This window comes from Aulonocara stuartgranti (assembly GCF_965226115.1).
Source record: "Aulonocara stuartgranti genome assembly, chromosome: 3".
Lineage (NCBI taxonomy): Eukaryota > Metazoa > Chordata > Actinopteri > Cichliformes > Cichlidae > Aulonocara > Aulonocara stuartgranti.
In genome coordinates this window covers 67,778,820-67,799,467 of record NC_138941.1, presented here as the reverse complement: position 1 = coordinate 67,799,467, position 20,648 = coordinate 67,778,820, and the positions used below count along the sequence as shown (strand labels likewise).

The window sequence follows — 20,648 nt, the reverse complement described above, 5'->3', positions numbered from 1 at the left end:
AGGAGAGAATGGAGCCAGCTAAGAAGAGGAGGATGTCCTCCCCTGTGTGGGAACATTTTGATCTTATTCCTCCCAACAAGGTATGTAAATTTCTACAGAAGATGTATTTTCATAATACTGATGGTGCAATACAATTTATGTTGAGCTGTCTTGACTTTTGTACAAGGTGAAGTGTTTGCTATGTGCCAGGGAGCTGGGATATAACAACAACACCTCATCCATGCTTAGGCACTACAGAGCTTTGCATGAGAATAAGGGGAACACTGATTGTGGAGCAAGACCAGGTGAGCCATCAAATGCAGTGATAATATAGGATGCAGTAATGTTACTAAATGATATAACAATATTATACAACTGTTATAAGTTACGTGTGTGATATTTATATTTGTGCTTTATCTTTATTGTCTTTCCTCAGGAGAACAATCTCAAATAGATGAAGACCTGGTTAGCATGGTGATTGAGGACTCCCAGCCATTTAGCATTGTGGAGGACAAAGGATTCAAAAGATTTGTTAAATCATTAAATCCTAGCTATGTTCTCCCCACTAAAAAAGGTCGTAAAAGCAGTGAAAATTTAGTTTTTACAGAATAAAATGTGAACAGGCAGGACTGAGGCTCAAAGCCTCAGTGTGTAGCTGTCCATACCTCAACGTTACAAAAGCACAACTACTGTCCACACCCCAACCACACCTCACCTCACAGTAAATGATCATTTCCATTTCAAGCATTTCCAAATAATCATTTCCCATACTGCCAGTATAAATATACACAGTATACTGCCATCACTACAATATACATGTTTTACACACTCCTTTTGTTGTTGACATTTACAGGCTGTGTGCAAAATGCCACACTCTTCAAATTCATGCCAGCTATTATTTTTACGTCCAGTAGGTGTCCTGCTAGAGCAAATGAAGCTTCATGAAGCTTCGCGTTGGGGTGAACCAATTGGATGAAACATGAACATAAACTGGATGTCTGAGGCGAGAGAAAATACTGTGACGATAACTAGATGGCAGGGATAACTGGGTGCAGGTACTGGGCAGGGAAACTGTGGCGGGCCAGGGCACTGAAACAGAGGGAAGAGCAGTCAGGGGAATCCCACAGAGGGCTGCGAGTGAATCTAAGGATAATACAGTCAAAGGAGCTTGCAAAGAAAAGCGTCTGGACTTCTTCTAAGGATAATACACTGAGCTGTCTTACAAGCTTGCAGGTGGGGGTTGCGTGGAGGGGGGAGGCAGGAGAGGTCCAGGTAGGTGCTGCATGCAATGCAGGGAGGCAGGCAGGAGAGAATGGCAGTTCCAAAATGGAGAGGGATTACCAGCGGCTGCAAACTGGTCTCCAGGAGAGCTTGGTAGGTGGGTTTCAGAGGCTGACGAGAAAAACAGAGGAAATAAGGTCAATACAGACGTGAGGCCGAGAACTGACTAAAGTTGGCAGATAATCTGGCGAAGACCAGTTGAGTGCGCCGGTCATAAATACTGCTGGTACGATTGCCATCAGGTGAGGAACAACAAAGACTCCACCCAGTGGGGAGGAGCCGATGCTGTGGAAAACCACCCAGACCACGACAGTATTTTGAGAAAGAGAGTTACAAAGTGGTACTCCATGAAAGTCCTGTAGACGAGCAGGGGGGAGAACGCAACTGCAAACCGCTGTTGCAATGTAGGAACATCTGCTTTATTGGAATGTGTGAGATGTTAACCACAATGACTCTTAAAAGCACTGTCTGAAAACTTCATGCCAACAGCACGTTTTTAAGGAAAATCAAACATATTTTCCTTAAAGATCATTTTAGAGTTTTTAATGAGCTGCAGGATCCTTGTTCAGTGTGAGTGGAGAACAGCCAAGTCGCCTCCTGTGATAAACCTCCACACGTACCACTGAAAACAGTTAAGTTAGTTTTAAATCATGGCTCAAACTACTTGTTCTGAGACCATTTCTTTATTTTTTACACCAAACTGTTTAATAAGATAAACTCTACACAGACTTCATCAAATATAAATAACGCTTTAACATTTTTAGGATTTCATAATACAAACTTCAAATCAACAAGAAAACAGCTGCAAACATGTGGATCAAAATTCATTAAAAAAACAACATGTGGACTTCAAGGACTTAATACACTAAAATGAAAGGAGGAGCAAAAAATAGAGGTTTAACAGAATTTGAATTAAGTAAAAGTAGTCACCTGTGATCTTTAAAATGGTTCTGATGTGTGCTGCTGTTTTTAACTTTCAACATTTCTTTGCTGCCACTGTGAATAAGATTGCGTTCTTTGCCTAATTGAATAAAGGTTACACTGACTCACTGCTCCATCCTCTGGTACAAACTGGTATTACATGGAAGTACAGCCCAAAACCAGTTTAGCTTGAGTTTATTTTTTCAGGACATAAAGTTTTTTCTTTAACATTCAAACGTTGTAATGAAGGGATATTTTAACAGGCTGTTCTCGTTTATATGACTTCCATAAAACAACAGGGTTAGAACACATTGTGACGAAGTAAGATATTTGTTTTGTAGTCCATCTTCAGCACAATGTAGTTTCAACAGGCGGACATCCGGTGTCACATTGTTACAGAGAGACGAGTGTAAGGCTGTTCCAATTCTCAGCACCGCTCCTCTCTTTCCCTGAGTCCTTAGCAATTCTCCTTCCCACGATGACGTTTTCTTGGAGGCCAAGGAAAAGAGTTTGGGAAAATGAGATAGGCCCTACTTTTGAAATTTTAAATAACACCCACGTGGTTACGTTGTCCAGCTGAGTCACGTGGCCGCACAGCAACAAATCACAGCAGAGCCGGAAAAGGAGGCGGAGCAAAGTGTGTGTGCAGGAGAGGAGTCGAGCAGAGAGAGCTGCTTTTTCCATGAAACGGGAGTAAAGTAGTAAACGTACAGGAACATATACCACTACCAACGTTTGGATCGATATCTGCATCGATCAGCACACCCTTGTCTTCTGGATCGTAGCTGAGATCAGCGTGAACCACGTGGGTCTCTGCTCCCTTATCTGTTTCTTAAGACTTCCAGCTTCATCACGGAGTTTCTCTCGGTTTGTGGGCTCATATAAAGGTAAGCACCGAGCCAACTTTAATGTGGGTTCAGTTTATGTTGTTGCTGTTAAGAATAATAGATTGCTTGGTACGTTGGAGTTAGACAGACTGTAGAGTTTGTGATTGCTTGCAACATTATAATACGGCGGGTTTTAGGGGGTAAGAATAGATACAGAAAAATAGTCTTTGAATATGAACAAAAGGATGGGGTGCAGGGCAGGACAGGACAACAACCAGCCTCCATCCCCAGGACAGAAAGCCACAGGTACAAGCGTGGGGGAGGACAATCAGCCTTTAGAATAGGACTTAATGGGACCGTCTCCAGATGCATCCAGGGCTGGACTGGGACAAAAAATCGGCCCGTGTTCGAGATTAACTGGCTTTGGTCGAACAGATGTGTGGTAGACTTGCGTGTCAGGAGCTGCTACCGACAAACCAGCAAAAAAAAAACGCCAAAATGTGTCATCTGTGACATGTGTGAGGTTAATTCAAACACACCCAGTCAGTCTTGATGCTGTTGAACAACAAAATGTTTAAACATGTCACGAGTTGGTGATAATGTCATGCGCGACGCGATCGCGAAAACACGACACGTCCACACGTAAACGCAAAAACGCCTGGCAGGCGTTTTTAGAAATCTCAGTAATACCTTACCACAGTAATACCGACAGCCCGCTAGCACTCTCTACCAAAAATAGTGCTTTGTTGTGTATCTAATGGACCAAAGCCAAATCAGTTCCACGCCACTGAAGTTGCTGCATTTTTACAAACCAATTCTGGTTCATCTCTTTCACTCAACGATCCACTTTCACCCTTCTCATTCTCCGTCACCGCTGTGCTTTTTCCAGCCATGTGCGTATGAAAACAAAGGCATTGCGCATGCGTGTTTTATCTATATTTTATCCATATATCTGTATTTCATTTTCTTATCATTGTCCAACATTATACCGGTATTAATGTGAGCGGTATGATATAGCCCAGCCCTACTTTTAAAAGTTTACTATTCGGCTGCCCCATATCAACCATCCGCTGTTTTTTTTTTTTTTGTCTTTTTTTTCCTCTAAAAAAGTTTCCTCTAAAAAATTATCCACACCCACCACCACACCGCTCTGAATTTTGTAATGGGTTGAATTTGACCCATCCTTCAAACGCAGGGAAATAAAGGATGGATTTTCGGCCACATTTGGAGCAGCCTTTGAATTGGGACAGCCTTTGTCGTGTCGCTGTGACGTAATCGGCTGACGCAGCTCTTACTCCTCATTTTATGACTGGCAGACCCCCACTGTCATTCTTGTGAGATTTAGGGTGACACAAAATGCTTGGAGAACAAAAGTCAATTTTTGTCCTTTAAACAGGGGTTAAAAAAGTCATCCTAACAAAACACTAAGAATCGTAGTGGTGTTTCCACTTCCATTGCAAATTTTTTCTTTGATTCTTTGCAGTCTCTCTCCTAGTTCGTTAAAATGTCTTACATGTGTGAGTTGCTGAAGCATATGTCGCGGTTCCCCCTTTTTTGCAAACAAAAGAACGATGGGACTGAGGCAATTTTCCCCTCAGGATGGCCAGTCACCACGTGATTCATCAAAAGTCACCTGAGAAATCCTGCTCAACAAGGCAAAACTGTTATGGAAATTTTAGAAAATTAGCTGGGCAGTGTTGGGTAAGTTACTTTAAAAAAGTAATTAATTACTAATTACTTACCGTAGTAAATATTGTATTTAAAATATTTATCTAATTACTGTGTCAGAAAAGTAACTTAATTACTAAATAAGTAATTTAACTAAATACTTCTTAAAATCCCTATAAACCTTGAGTGGGCAAACAATAGAAATTAAACTCTTTAAAAAAATGTATTTATTATTTAAAGACAGAGACTCTACAGTACGCAGCGGTAGCATCTCTTCCACAATGTAGCCTGCAATCATTTTTTAAGCTCACCTTCAGATGCAAGTACATTGTAAGTAACTGTAATTAAAATACCTAAAAATGAACAGTATTTAGTTACTCTACTTTTTCAGTGGAAAAGTAATTTATTTATTTATTTATTTTATTTATTTATTTATTTTTCCTCCTTTTTTTTATTATTATCTCTTTTATTGGGACAGCTGTTGAACATAACAGTAGTTTGCCTTTTTACATTTTCTTTGCTGTCACATTTTAACTTATAATTGAAAAATAAAAAAGACAGAAAAAGAAGAGAAAAGAAAAACAAACAAAAACAACCCCCCCCCCCCCCCAAAAAAAAAACAACAACAACAAACAAAAAAAAAACTAGGGTTAGGAGGCAGCAGGGCAGGTAGGTTTACGTAGAACTCAGGGTTGTAACATCATATGTAACATCAGACTGCCACCATCATACCTGTGCCAAAGAAACCATCCCCAGCCTGTTTCAATGACTACCGCCCCGTGGCACTGACACCCATTATTATGAAGTGCTTTGAACGACTAGTCATGTCACACATCAAATCCACCCTACCTCCCACCCTGGACCCACACCAGTTCGCATACAGAGCGAAACGATCCACAGAGGATGCAATCTGCTCTGCCCTCCACCCAGCCCTAACTCATCTGGACAAGAAAGACTCATATGTGAGAATGCTGTTCATAGACTTTAGCTCAGCATTCAACACCATAATACCACAACAACTCATCTGTAAACTGGACAGACTGGGCCTCAGCACCTCCCTCTGCAACTGGCTGCTGGATTTCCTCAGCCAGAGGCCTCAAGCGGTGCGTGTGGGCAACAAGGTCTCAAACAGCATCACCCTGAGCACGGGGGCTCCACAAGGCTGTGTGCTCAGTCCTCTGCTCTTCACCCTGTTGACACATGACTGCACACCAACCTACAGCTCCAACCACCTTGTGAAGTTTGCGGACGACACAACGCTGGTGGGGCTCATCATCAAGGGGGATGAGACCCACTACAGGAAAGAGGTTGAGCTCCTGACCACGTGGTGCAGAGACAACAACCTCCTGCTAAATGTCAGTAAGACCAAGGAGATTATTGTCAACTTCCAGAGAGGCCACACCTGTCACCCCCCATTGACCATCGACGGCGCCGCAGTGGAGAGGGTGAGCAGCACCAAGTTCCTGGGGGTGCACATCAGTGAGGACCTCTCTTGGACCACCAGCACAGCATCACTGGCCAAGAAAGCACAACAGCGCCTCTACTTCCTGCGCAAACTCAAGCGGGCAAGTGCTCCACCACCCATCCTGACTACATTCTACAGAGGCACTATTGAAAGTATCCTCTCCAGCTGCATCACTGTGTGGGGCGGTAGCTGCACTGACTATAACAGAAAAGCTCTACAACGCATTGTGAGAACAGCTGAGAGGATAGTTGGTGTACCACTCCCCTCCCTGCAAGACATTTACACCACTCGCCTCACCCACAAAGCCATCACAATTGTCAACGATGCAACCCACCCCGCGCACTGTCTGTTCAGCCTCCTGCCCTCTGGAAAGAGATACAGAAGTCTCCACTCCCGCACTACCAGGCTCACCAACAGCTTCATCCACCAGGCTGTGAGACTGCTGAACTCTCTTCCCTCCCGACTCCCAGCCAGCAGAATCACCAGATTGGCAGAAGTATAGGAAGACAGATTGGACTCTACTCCCCCTCACCCACGCACACTCTCCAGCAAGGAAACACTCTCTGAACCGGGAACTGAAAACATTCCTGACTTGCATTGCAATTGCACACACCTGCAGCTATATATATATTTTTGGTATTTCTTTTGGCACTGTTTATATTATTATATTACTATTTATTACTTTATTGTTAGGGCTGTTTTTTTGTTGTGCATCTGCACCTTATTGTTGTCAATGTCTACGCATGGGACAGTGTGAAACGTAATTTCAATTCCTTTGTATGGCAAGTACATTTGAAGAAATTGACAAATAAAAGTATTCTATTCTATTCTATTCTATATACAAAATCACACCTCATATGCTTAACATAGTCTGTCCATTTAGACCATATTCCGTAGAAGGTATCCCTCTGAAGTTTAAGAGAAAATGACACTTTTTCCATCGTATAGATCTCTTGTACAGAATGTATCCAGTCTTCTATCGTTGGTGGTTCAGGCTTAAGCCATCTTCTCATAAGATGCTTTTTACTTGCGGCCAGAAGGATATACAGGAGTCTTCTGTCGTTGGAATTCAGTTTATCCACTGGTGCATTGCACAAAAACATGGTCTCAAAAGTTGAAGGAAAAACAAATGAAAAAACATTTTGTAAATGATCATGGATTAGAGACCAATACTGGCGAATATCTTTACAGTCCCAAAAGATGTGGAAATGGTTAGCTCCATCTCCCCCACATCTCCAACTAGAGCTGGGCGATATGAGATTTTTTCATATAACGATATGTTTTTTTCATTTCAGGCGATAACGATATCTATCACGATATAAGCCAAATAACTATATTTGTAAGATTTAAATGTGCCGTTGCTCACAAGTAAAATGTGAAATAATCAGCAGCTTGTTTTTATTTAAATATTTATTTCCCATAATAAGTTCAACAGGGTAGATGTACTTAAGAAACATGAGACTTTTTCAGATAAATAAAGGCAAATATTGCAAACTACACAAAAGGCAGCCGCTAAAGCGTTTAAGTTTCAAAATAGAACAAACGAAACAGACTAAAATGTCAATTCCACTTAGAAACAAAATATTAATTCTAAAAATAAATCTTAGTTTGTTTTACAGAAGAACAGACAAAACTAATTAACTTTTGTCAATATCAAATAAACTGAGAACTAAAAGGAAATTCTCAATCTCTCCTTGTTGTATAGCTTAGCTTTTCAAACAGTTTTAACAGCTATGAACATGCCAAAGCAGCAGGTGGCGCTAGATTCCTAACCGTGCAGAAATGTTGGCCAATCAGAAGTCTAGAAGCCTCGGTGGGAAAAAGTAAACAAAGCTGGGGCATAGAAGCAGAACAGAGTCGTATGTGTGGATCGACAGTAACTGTGTGTATATGTAAGCATTTAAACACTGCAGAGAGTAGAATTAACAGTAACAGTATTGTAGAAATTCATTTCACCGAAACAATAACGTGGCACAGTGTGACGCATGCACCAGTTTATTGTATTTCCAGCTACTCTGTTTTTTGTCAGACTTGAAATAGCCGAAATACCTTCACACTACGGAACTTCTATGGCTCTTCCGTTCGACAATCTCTCCGGCATTGGAACCATCATCTGTTTTCTCTTCGGTCACGCTCGGTAGATTTTTCTAGTCGGCACACTCATTTCCTCCATTACGCGCTGGCTCCATTACCCGCTGGCTGTTTCCCAAACAAACACACGTGCGGCTTGGCACTTGTGCTGTACGTAACAAGTCACGCGACGTGACGCTGCGGCTGTGATTGGTTCGGCTCTGCGCTGCTTAATTTGGATTGGCTGACCTTTTTCTTTTTTTTTTTCTTTTCTTTTTTTTTTTTAAGAGGACAAGAGCGGCGAGGTCTATCGCGATAGCTTAATTTCTCTATCGAGTAAAAGTTATATCGCGATACATATCATTATCGTTCTATCGCCCTGCTCTATCTCCAACATTTATCACCAGTTCCTCGAAATCTTTGTTGAGCAGGGGTAATGAAAAATCTCATAATGCTTTTCCAGCAAAATTCACGCCAAACATTAGACCCAGTGGTAGCCCACTGTATCTTGCATGCGTGAGCCCAACACTTCTCTGTAATTGTCAAATTACCCTCCTTTTCCCACTTCGCTTTAATATACAGAGTGCTGTCGTTTTTACACCGCCGGATGCTGTTATATAATTTAGAAATTATTTTACTTTGCACTTCAGATTTGGTTAATAATAAGAATGTTTCTACAAATTGTAATTCGTTTAGGTTCACTTTTAAGTTTTGATTAAAATAATTTCTGATCTGTAGATATCTAAAAAAAATCATCTGATCCCAAGTCATGTTTACTCCTTAAAGATTCAAAGCTTTGAAATGCACCCTTATGGACAAATGAATAATAATTGGTTATACCTTTTGAAATCCAGTTTTTGAATCTATTATCATATTGATTTGGAGTAAAATCTGAATCATATGCACACCATCTTAAAACCTTAGAGGCATTTTCCAAACCACCAATTTTTATTACTTCTTTCCAAGCTGATATCATTATTTGCAGTATAGGTTTATCTGCCATATGTATTTTATTCTGCAATTTTATGTCCGATATTAAAGCTGAAACTGGTATTTCTTTTACTATTGTTCCTTCAACATCTTTCCATCCGGCGGTGTAGTTTGGACAACAGAGACAAATCAGCGGTCTTAACTGAGCTGCACAATAATATTCTCGTAGACAGGGAAGCCCATGACCTCCCTTTTCTTTCTTTAATTGAAGCGTTTTATATTTAACTCTAGCTTTTTTCCCATTCCAGATATATTTTGACAATGTTCTATCCCATACCGCAAACTGTTTTTGTGGTATGGTAATCGGTAGAGACTGAAACAAATACAGCAGTCGGGGAAGAATATTTAATCTGATTGATTCCACCCTGGAGTGTAGGTCCTGAAATGGAATAGTGTTCCATCTTTGTATATCTGATTTTATGGATTAATTTAGAGGGGCATAGTTGGCATTGAACATTTTGGTGAAATCACGATGTATTACCACCCCTAAATACCTAATGCTATCTGCATCCCATTTCCATTTATAACGATTCTTGATTTCGACTGGTGGCTCATAATTTAAAGTTAATACCTGCGTTACCTGCGGAAAAGTAATTTAATTACAGTAACGGGTTACTTAGTAAGTCATTACAACCAACACTGGAGCTGGGTTGGAAGTGTGTTTAATAAACACATTAAAATTTGAATGGGAACATCCCAGTCAACACAAGGATCATCTCTGAAGTTTGGCCACCACCCTTACATCTTATATACACCCTCACAGACACTCTCAAACAAAGAACATCCACAGGACATCACGTATCCCTATACCTTCAGTCCAGCTCATCCTTGACCTCAGAGAAAAATTACAACCACCTGTCACCTCCCTTAAAGTAGGATTTCTGGAGATCTTCCAGTCTACGATGGGTCCACTGTGAAGGTGCAATAACATGGGGCCCACTTGTGATAACATTCTATGTGAATGCATACAACTGATGAACACTAAAGTGAGGAAATAATATTACTATTACTAATGTGATATGATTAATACATAGGAAAAGAAATCTGCCACCACATCATGAAAATAACATACTTGTGGTAAATACACATAGAAATGAACAATTACAAGATTAAGTCTGCATAGCCCACAAGTTCATGCGACCCTAGGATGTCGCTGTCATCTTCCTGCTCCTGAAAAAAACATACATGCATCAACCCTTTCCTTGTCTGCTTGGAGTAGGGACAATCTTGCATATCAGTGTCAAGTCAGTTAACCATTTGTTCCCATTATCAGTCCAGCCAGTCCCTGTATGTTTATTGGTGAAAGCACAACTTCTTCTGTCGACTTAAGTTTCTACTGCCAGTAGTGATGTGTCGGTCGCAAACGAAATGAATCTCAGAGCCGGATCTTTGAAGTGAGCGTCACGAGTTGTAGGGTTTCTTTTTTTCTTTCTCTCACCCTCTCTGTCGCACTTTTTTTCCCGCTTCACTCCGCACGTGAGCCTTGTGCTTTGCGCTGGGAAGAGGGGCAGTAGTTACGCTCGCAGTAGCACATGAACAGAGCGAGACAGAAAGAGAGCCAGGGACAACAACATCACTTTAGAAAGGTATAGGAATCAACCACAACTATTTTCAGTTGCAGATGATAAAGGATTCAGAAAGTTTATTCACGCAGGCCCATATGACAGAGAATATGCATCTTCTTTTTGTTTTCATATTTTAATTTATATTTAATTGTGTTGTGGTTTGCAGCGTTTTGTTTTGTTTCACTTTAAATTTGTTTAAAAGGAAAAAGATGAAAATTTAAATAGTTAAAAGTTGAAATGTAAAAAGGTGGGTTTTGTCCATCCATCCATCCATTCGCTTCCGCTTATCATTTTCAGGGTCGCGGGGGGCGCTGGAGCCTATCCCAGCCGTCATAGGGCGAAAGGCGGGGTACAACCTGGACAGGTGGGTTTTGTATCATATGATTAATTTATTACAGTTTATGTGGAGTGAATAAATAAAAGTATAGTTACAGTGGTCCCTAGAGACAAAGCACGTACGAACTCTAAAACACGTACAAAACATAACAGAAGTGCTCCGGGATGCTAGGCGCAGTGTAAGTACATTAGTTCAATTCAATTCAATTTTATTTATATAGCGCCAAATCACAACAAAAGTCGCCTCAAGGCACTTCATAGATACAGAGAAAAACCCAACAATCATATGACCCCCTATGAGCAAGCACTTTGGCGACAGTAGTAATTCCTTTTGTGCATAATTTTATATTGTTGTTAATAATAAATTAATTAAAGCAACAAAACAACCTCAAGAGCTGGCTGGGAGACGAAAGAGCCGGTTCTCTAAAAAGAGCAGGAAATCCCATCACTAACTGCCAGCAACATGACATCATTTCAAAGAAGAAAAAAGACAAATTCAGAATTGATTACCTTGCTGATTCCTTTTAGACAAGGGACTTGGGACTTACTATCTAATCGTGTCCCACATAGGTGACTTTCTCCAGAACCCATTGTAATGTGGAGAAGCTCACTTTACCATCGTTTTTAAAGCAACAGTTTTGTATAGCACTTTTAGTTCCAATCATGCAGGCCTGCTTGAAGGAGAGCAGATTTTCAAACCTAACTTTCAGTGCACTCCTCAAACATAAATAAAATAAAATAAAATAAAATTCTACAAAATGTAAAAATATGAAAGCCTAGTTTTAGGATTTTTCACTTCCACTTGGTAACAAAAATGCAAGTTTTATCCCATGTAACAAGGTGTATGTCATGGTAAAACCTCCCCTACACATCAGGAACAAGAAACTAAGAATCTACTAGTCTCACTCATTTAATCCCTCTGCTGCATTCTGTTCACCCCTGCTATAATTCAATCATCTTTCCTAATATAATATTAGTCCAATAGTTCATATATTGCTTCTCATCCCACTAAGTGAACCGAACAACATGATAAAATCAGAAACACAGGCTTAAAATACTATCTGGTCTTCTTGAGCTTCATTACATGCGTGTATGTGTTAGTAGGATTAATACATTTTGTGCTCCTTAAAGGTTAAAATATCAATACTACAGTCTAAATATCAGGAGAGCAAATCAATATGTCCTTGTTTCAGAAACATCTAAAGTCAGGTTCAGCTAAATCCTAAGCGTTTGCAAGTTCACCAAGTGAATGTAAAGGTGTTGTTAACACCGTCAACAGGTACCCCCGCGTGATGTGTGCCACTTCCAATGTGATTTTTGACACCCCCATATGGAGGACAACAAGAGCCACGCACATCGAAATAAAGAACTCTGTGCTTGAATAATGAATTGTAGAATAAATTCTTCATTTGTGAAATTTTTCAATCCCTCATTAACAAAGTGATTTTTTAAATGTTTTTTAAACTCCTAGGATGGTAATGAGGTGCAGTATAAACTTAGTTGGCTGAGTTTATACTGCTACCGATGAGTCTGAGCGGGACTCTTTTGTGGATCTATGGAAGTCCATATTTACTTATTTAATTTTTTGTTTCACACATGGTACAGCAGTAATTCATTTCTTATACACAACCTTCCTGTTAATTAAAGTAACACTGTTTCCATGCATGAACAGGAGCATTGACACCTGCCCCCTATCTGTGATGATACAAGTAGGCAACCAAAATTACACTCTGACAATATTTTACACGAAACAAGACAAAACAAACAGAACAATATAATCAACAGTGAGCAATACCACTAAATATCAAACAGAAAGGATAATTTTTTCTACAGTTAAATTCTGTTATTTTCAACTTCTTCATATTGGTTTATCGTTTTATTGCTATAGCAGATTTTAAATTGAGAAACCTTTGTACAACACATGCTATACCTATTATAAAGACACATCTCCTGGATGCACTGGTACGCATCTTCAGTGATGTATCCTAAGGTCATCAGGTGTTTCGGGTCTCACAACATCATACACCCTCGCCCAGGCGACCCAGCCGGGGGTGATCAGGCCCCGACTTGCGTACCAGTAGCTACCCACGGATCAGCCCTCTTGATCCACAGCCACCTTGTGGCTTTCTCTGCCGCTTCACTCACAGCCTGGATGGCCCTCTTCTTGGCTGCCCCAGCCACGCCCAGCCACACTTTGCAGAGTGATCGTCCTGCAAAGCCCCTACAACCCACTTCTATGGGCTCATAGAAAGTCTTCCAGCCCCTTCCCCTGCACTCCTGCACTAGTTCCTGGTACTTTCCTCGTTTCCTTTCATTGGCCTCCTCAATCCGCTCTTCCCAGGGCACTGTGAGTTCCAGCATGATCAGCTGTTTTGAGGCCTCAGAAATAATTATCATGTCTGGCCGGAGTGATGTTTTTGCAATGTTCTGAGGGAACTTTAGTTGTTTACCCAGGTCAGCCTGTAGCTGCCAATCAGAGGCTGTGTTGAGGAGGCCAGTTGTCAAATGTGGGCGCACCTGGGGGTTCTCTCCAGCCTTAATAAAAGAGATTGCCTTCCTCGGAGCATGATGATGCTTGCTGGTGCTGATTGCTGAGGCAATCTTTCCAGCAACTACTCTGAGCACCTGGTCGTGCCGCCAACGATACCGACCATCGGCCAGGGCCCTTGGGCAGCTGCTAAGGAGGTGTTCTAGGGTCCCTCTTCCAAAGCACAGGGGACAGGCAGGTGTCTCGCTCTTTCCCCACAGATGGAGGTTTGCTGGGCTTGGCAGAGTGTTGTAAACTGCCTGCACTAGGAATCGGATCCGGTGGAAGTCTGCCTGCATGATGTTTGCCCAGGTGACCTTGCGCTGCAAGGTGCTCTCCCACCTTGTCCATGCTCCCTGCCGCTTAAGGCCTACAGCTCTACTTACTCGCTCCTCCTCCACACCTGCTCGGACCTCTTCCTGGAATAGCAGGTGTCTCTCCTTTCCCTGTGCCCTGCTGACCTGGGCCTTTGGGACGTACCCCAAGCCTGCTCCCCCTGTTGCTAAGACCCCCATCAGTGTTTTCTGCCTTAGGCGTGACTCCGCCACCTCAACTGCCTTCTCAGCCTTCCACTTTCTTCCTGTCCTTACCTCAATACCTGCTGATGCCACCTTGCAGTCTTTAGAATCTCTGTACTGTAGGGCTTCTCGTGTACGAGCCACCTTGAACTCTTCTTTGAGACCACTGAAGGGTAACTGCACGCTGTTGCTTGCCCCATACAAGGCAGCGCTGGTGAGACTCCGGGGAAGTCCCAGCCACTTACGAAGAAAGCCACTGATCTTTCTTTCAAGGGATTCCACAGTAGTTATTGGAACTGTATAGACAAGCAAGGGCCACAGGATTCGGTTTATGTTTATGTTTTTCGAATCCTCCTCTTTGGGAATCCAGACTCCCTCTGCGCACCTCCACTGATCAGCAACTCTCCCTCTCCGCCATATCACCTTTAAGATCTTCCACAGGTGGCGAAGCAGCTCTGGGCAGCGCTTATAGACAAGGTAGGGTACGCCACTGGGACCTGGGGAGGATGCAGAGCGGGCTGCTTTGATGACCTCACACACCGCCTTCAAACTTGGCTCCGTCAACTTGAACTCTACTGATGGTGGGGCAGAGTTGATGAGAGCTTTGTTTGGTCCCAAGTCTTGTTCCCTCAGTGGGTCACTCATGGTCTCATGAAGGAAGTTATTCACCTCCTCTGCTGAGCACTCCAACTGCCCGCTTCGCTTACCTCCAAGCAATTGTTTGGAAAAGCGAAAGGGATCAGCAATAAAAGCTGCACGTTTCCTGGCTATCTCTCTTCCTCGCCTCCTGTGCCATTCTGCTCTACGGAGGGTAATCAGCTTCTTCCGCAAGATGTTATGCAGTTCCTCTAAAGCTTGCTTCTCCTCCGCATCAGCGTTCTTGAACTGCTTCTTAAGGCTCCTGAGCTCCTGACGCAGTTGATGAATCTTCATGGCCCTGCGGTTCATGGTGTAAGGGGTCTTGTTGTAACACTTCTCGATCAGGCCGAACCTTTCTGAGGCGTAGCTGACTATGATGGTGGTCATTGTTTTAAGCCTGCTGTCGGCATCTCTTTTGGCCACAGCTTGTATGATGTTGGAGACATCCTCATCAAACTTCTGCCACTCGCTCTGGCTGCTGGCCACTTAATCCGCTGTTTTGGAACTACACTGCTTGGATTGGAAGAGTCCAGTGCGTGGAGGGACTGGGCTCTGTGGGGTGCCTCCTGGCCGGGCTCCTCCTGCGTCTCACCAGGTTCTCACCAGGTTCAGGACCTGTGCGTTGCACCTTACTCTCCCGCGCCAAACATTTCATTCTAGCCTGATGGACCTTTAGGCCACGCTGGTTCTTACACAGCTTGCCGCAGATACATGTCTTACTCGTAGTCCTTTCCATTGCATTGGTCGTTAACCTTGAGTCCGTACGATTGGAGACCTCATCCTCCCCCCCTCTCGGGATCTCCTGGGGGTATCTTTCTTTAGGGCTTTCCGTAGCTTTTTGGGGTGCTTTCTCACGAAAACTGCAGACCGGGATGCTAGCCCACCCTGCCCCTGGAGCTGTCTTTCCGAGCTGTCATCTGTCTCTCCAGTAGTCACCAAACTTTCTTGGTTGTCACCTAGACTCTTAGATGATGAATGAGATGATCATTGAGAGAATTTCTTATGCCTATGACTGTTGGACACATTTGCCTTTGTGTGGTTCGAGCAAACCGATGCTTAAAATAAAACTTCCTTCTTCCCTCCCCATGTTCTGAACACAATACAAATACACTTTGTAACTTAAGAGGTAGTGTTTTATTTTTTGCCCTAAATATAATAATTTATGTCTGTAATTTCATTATATCTTCTAGTTTTCATAATTTTGATTTTATATACAAACTGTTACTGTCTTCTCTATACTTAACGTTATGCATAATTCAAAGCGCTCTCTTCTGTAATAAATATAATGGTTTGGTTATTAGTCACATATGTATTCCCCCATACTTCATCACAATAACTCAGATAGGGTAGAAACAATGAAAAATATAATATTCTATATCTAGCAAGCAATTAATGAAAATATGATCAATTAAAGTTGCTAACTTTTCAGTTATTCTACTAGGTTTAGTAATCAGAGGGTAAAACCCTCTTCCAAATATTAACTCAAAAAATCTGATGATGACTTATGATTGGACATTAAAAAAAATATTATAATCCCCGCAAATACAAAATGTCTTATTTCCCTTTACCTTGCTCAATAAATCTTCTACTAGAGGTGGGAATCACCATACATCTCACGATACGATATTATCACAATACTTAACGCACGGTACGATATTATTGCAATTTTTAAAAAATATTTTGCGATATTCAGATTCTGTACATAAAGGTAAACTTTATCAATATTCATTTTATCTAATATCAAAGTCTCACACTCAGTCTTTCTCTCATTTCAGTCAGTTTTATTGTTGACAAACTGAACGGTTTGTATTACAGTCTAGTCCAACTTAACTGAATGCAACCATCTGGTACAATTATAGCTATTCTGAACAATGACATTTCTGAAAACTATGCAGCCCATTCAGCAACTGAAGAATTTGAAAGTAAATTAAAACAAAATATAATTTTACATTAAATTAAAAAGTTTTAAACTTAATTAAAACAAAACATGTCTTAAATTAAAATAAGTAAACTGTCATGTTTATTGCTGCCAAAAAAAAAGTTAAACACATTTGGACAGTGAAGGAATGTAAGGATTCTTGCTCAGAAAAAGGATCAACATGCTCTGAAGTCAGAGCATGTTCCAGTCCACGCAAACTTTTTTTGTAACAAAATATCGATTTCTGCTGTCCCTGTATCGATACATTATTAGCAAACAAAATATCACGATACTACACAGTATCGACTTTTTTCCCCCACCCCTATCTTCTACTACTGTGAATGTTTCTATGAGTGTTCCAGGCCTCCTATACATACAAGTAACAATTATATTACCCTTTATTTCCATTTCTATTTCTATTTCTACTGCCACACACTCTATTAAATCATTAATAGCCACAGACATATATTCAACCTGCTTACATTTCAAATCGCTATCAACAAAAAGTGCCATACCTCCTGCCTTCTTATTAGATCTATTTATATGATATAATTCATACCCATCAATGTGAAAGTCCCAACCCCTTTCCTCATCTATCCATATTTCGGATAGTGCTATAACTTTAAACTTGCCTTTCAGATTATTCAAAAAATCATTGATCAGAACAAAGCTTTTGTAGAGGCTTCTACAGTTGAAATGAATTCATGAAAATTTATCGCCTATGTAAACATTATCCCTAAATAATGTTGACATATATACAGGGTGTAGCATTCCCTGGGTAAAGGCGGTGATATACAGGACAGTCAGTGGTTTTTCCCTTTCCAGTTCTTGTAGCCAACTGATGACTTTCTTTTTGTAGTTGTTTCTGGGGTTTTACCTTGAAGCTTTATAGGTATTGTTGTCACTGAGGAGTTTAGTCATGTTTATTTGCTCTGCTTCTTTTTGTCAGGGATAAAATACAAATATATACTTTTGTGTCCCAGCTGAGTAACAGGAGGACAAGAGTCTGGTGGTGCGGCATAGGAACAAGCCATTTGGACTCAGCTCAGCCACTACAGAGGAAACAATGACTTCAACACAAAAGGTGAGAAAAATATCACAGTTACACTGTTATTGAAACTGTGTGCACAGCTGGTTGGTTTTTAAAAAACAATTAACAGCAGCTTTATCTTTTCCATCCTGGGCTCCTCCATATATACAGAATCTACATTCACAACCAAAAACCACAGAAGTTAGAAGAAAATACAAAGATCATATTTTAACAGCACATATTGAAACAACAATATCATCACTTGAACTCAAAATAATTTATGAAGTAAAAGATTTTCTCCTCTTATATATTTCTTCAATAATGTCATTTTCATTACAACTCCCATTGTAGGACATCATTGTAATGCGATACTATCACCACAAGGTGGTGGTAACACACCAACAATGTGTTTGTTGACATGTTTGATTCCACCAATGGAAGGAGTTTTAGTTTGTTCCATGACTGCATTTCACTCACTGCCTCTGTTTGTATCTGTCACTGCAGGACCAACATGGAGCAAGAAGTCAGCGCTCTCAGGAGGCCGACAAATCTCAAAGAAGAAAGGGAGAGACAACCTACAGCTGTGATGAGTGTGGGAAGGATTTTACCCGGACTGGCAACCTAAAAACACACCAACTCTTCCACAGTGGAGTTAAAGCGTACAGCTGTGAGTTGTGTGGAAAGTCTTTTACCCTGGCTCAAACCTTAAAAACACACCAATTCATCCACAGTGGAGTTAAACCTTACAGCTGTGACTTGTGTGGAAAGTCTTTTACCCAGGCTGGAAACTTAAAAAATCACCAACTCATCCACAGTGGAGTTAAAGCACACAGCTGTGAGTTGTGTGGGAAGGATTTTGCCCGGGCTAGAGGCTTAAAAATACACCAACTTATCCACAGTGGATTTAAAGCACACAGCTGTGAGTTGTGTGGTAAGGCTTTTGCTCAAAATGGCGACTTACAGAGGCATCTAGTTACCCACTCTGGAATTAAGGCGTACAGCTGCGACTTTTGTGGTAAAAGTTTCAGCGACAAACGGTACCGAAATATTCACGTACGGATTCACACTGGAAATGATGTTTCCTGCTGTGATCAGTGTGGGAAACTGTTTACAACAGACACACAGTTAAAAATACACATGTTTAGCCACACTGAGGAGAGACTTTACAAATGTGACCTGTGTGAGAAGACTTTTAAATATCCACATCACCTGAGAAACCACCGACACATCCACACCAGAAAATAACTCTACAAATGCAGTTACTGTCAGGATGTATTGATTTTTTTATCTTGTAATTTTAACCTGATCAAGTCTGATCAGTAAACTTATGGAGTTATACTGAATAAACTTTTTGGAAAAATGAAGTGTCATTTTTGCCCAGTAAGCTGAGTGTTATAATGTAAACAGTAAAATGTAATTGGACGTTGGCAGAGATGCTTTTTATTTTAGGCGACGTTCAGGATAAAAATAAAAAAGCAGAGCGACGCACATGGATCCTGAGCTTAATGAAAAAGCATAAGTGAATCCACACAGGAGAGACATCATACAAGTGCAGACACTGTGACAAAAGCTTCTCACAATCAGGTCATCGTAACAAACATGAACGTACACACATGGAAGTGAACTTCAGCTGTGACCAGCGTGACAAGAGCTTCAGGAATGTCAGTTCATACTCCGAACACAAACGATCCCATACTGTAAATAAACCTGTTTCAGGCTCAGACTTAAAAACCTTGAGATCAGGCTCCACAGAGTTCAGGTGGAATCTCCTGTGTCAGCTGATGTCACACTTGGATCTGATGAGGTAGCTCTGATTTCTGGACCTGCAGTGAATAATTCTGAATGTTACATTTAGGAAGCTGTAGATGCCCTACCTGCATGTATAGATATGTATATCAAGTTTATGTTTTTTCCTTTGAGGGATTTTAATTCTCTAAAATGTTTTCCTCATTATATTTTGATCTTTGTTCCCTTAGGACACAGTAGTGTTTAGTAATTGTACTTGTTACTGTATTATTAAAGTTATAGGTATGTTTTTTTTTTTTACAAAACTGATATTGTATCAAAATTGCAGATATGGATATATATTTCAATTTCTTTCATTTGAACTTTGTTTACAAAATTAACTTTTTTTATGTATTCATTTAATGTGTTAAATCATTGTGTTAATCAGTTAAATTTCAATCCTTCATTCATATTTAATCTTTTGCTGTGGTAAAATCTTCTCTTAGAAAATTTTCTCCCAAAACTGCAAATAATTTCACAGCAGTTGTTCTTAAAACTTCCAAAATGAACTAAATCTGTCCACCAGCTTTGAAACAACACCTGCTGTGACTTTATGTCCAGAAAGAATAAACTCAAGCTAAACTGGTTTTGGGCTGTACTTCCACGTAATACCAGTTTGTACCAGAAGATGAAGCAGTGAGTCAGTGTAACCTTTATTTAATTGGCAAATTGGCAAAGACCACTGATAGGTTTGTAGCTTGAACCGCTGGAACGTTGAGGACAATATAATTACATTCTTTCAATCTACAACTGATTATACACCTCTAAGCATATATGGTTAAATATTTCTAAGCATAAATGGCAATGAACAATACAAAACCTAACATCCACATTCATATTCACAGTGGCAGCAAAGAAATGGTGAAAGTTCAAAAATTCCAATTCTTTTAAACCTCTATTTTTGGCTCCTCCTTTCACTTTAGTGTGTTTACTGTGTTCTTGAAGTCCACATGTTGTTTCTAATGAATTCATTTAGATCCACATGTTCTGCAGCTGTTTTCTTGTTGATTTGAAGTTTGTATTATGAAATCGTGATTTGATTTGATCCTATATTTGATGAACTGTGAAAAATAAAGAAATGGTCTCACAACAAGTAGTTCGAGCCCTGATTTCAGATTCAAAGTAATTT

At 40.7% G+C, this 20,648-nt stretch overlaps 1 protein-coding gene and 1 long non-coding RNA gene across 2 annotated transcripts in view; both read left to right on the top strand.

The window, feature by feature from the left end:
- Positions 1–20,648, top strand: part of LOC309696107 (uncharacterized protein) — a 250,663-nt gene that overhangs the window by 108 nt on the left and 229,907 nt on the right. Inside the window, exons 1-2 of the mRNA XM_082517232.1 lie at positions 1–284; positions 416–453. The exon at positions 1–284 is cut by the window's left edge and continues 108 nt beyond it. Coding sequence (XP_082373358.1) covers positions 221–284; positions 416–453 — 102 coding nt within the window. The 5' untranslated portion in view covers positions 1–220. The remainder of the gene's footprint in view (positions 285–415; positions 454–20,648) is intronic.
- LOC309696497 lies at positions 2,814–19,225 on the top strand. Its single transcript, XR_014273518.1, has 4 exons — positions 2,814–3,068; positions 11,064–11,130; positions 17,688–17,788; positions 18,239–19,225. It is a non-coding gene; the product is annotated as an uncharacterized lncRNA (long non-coding RNA).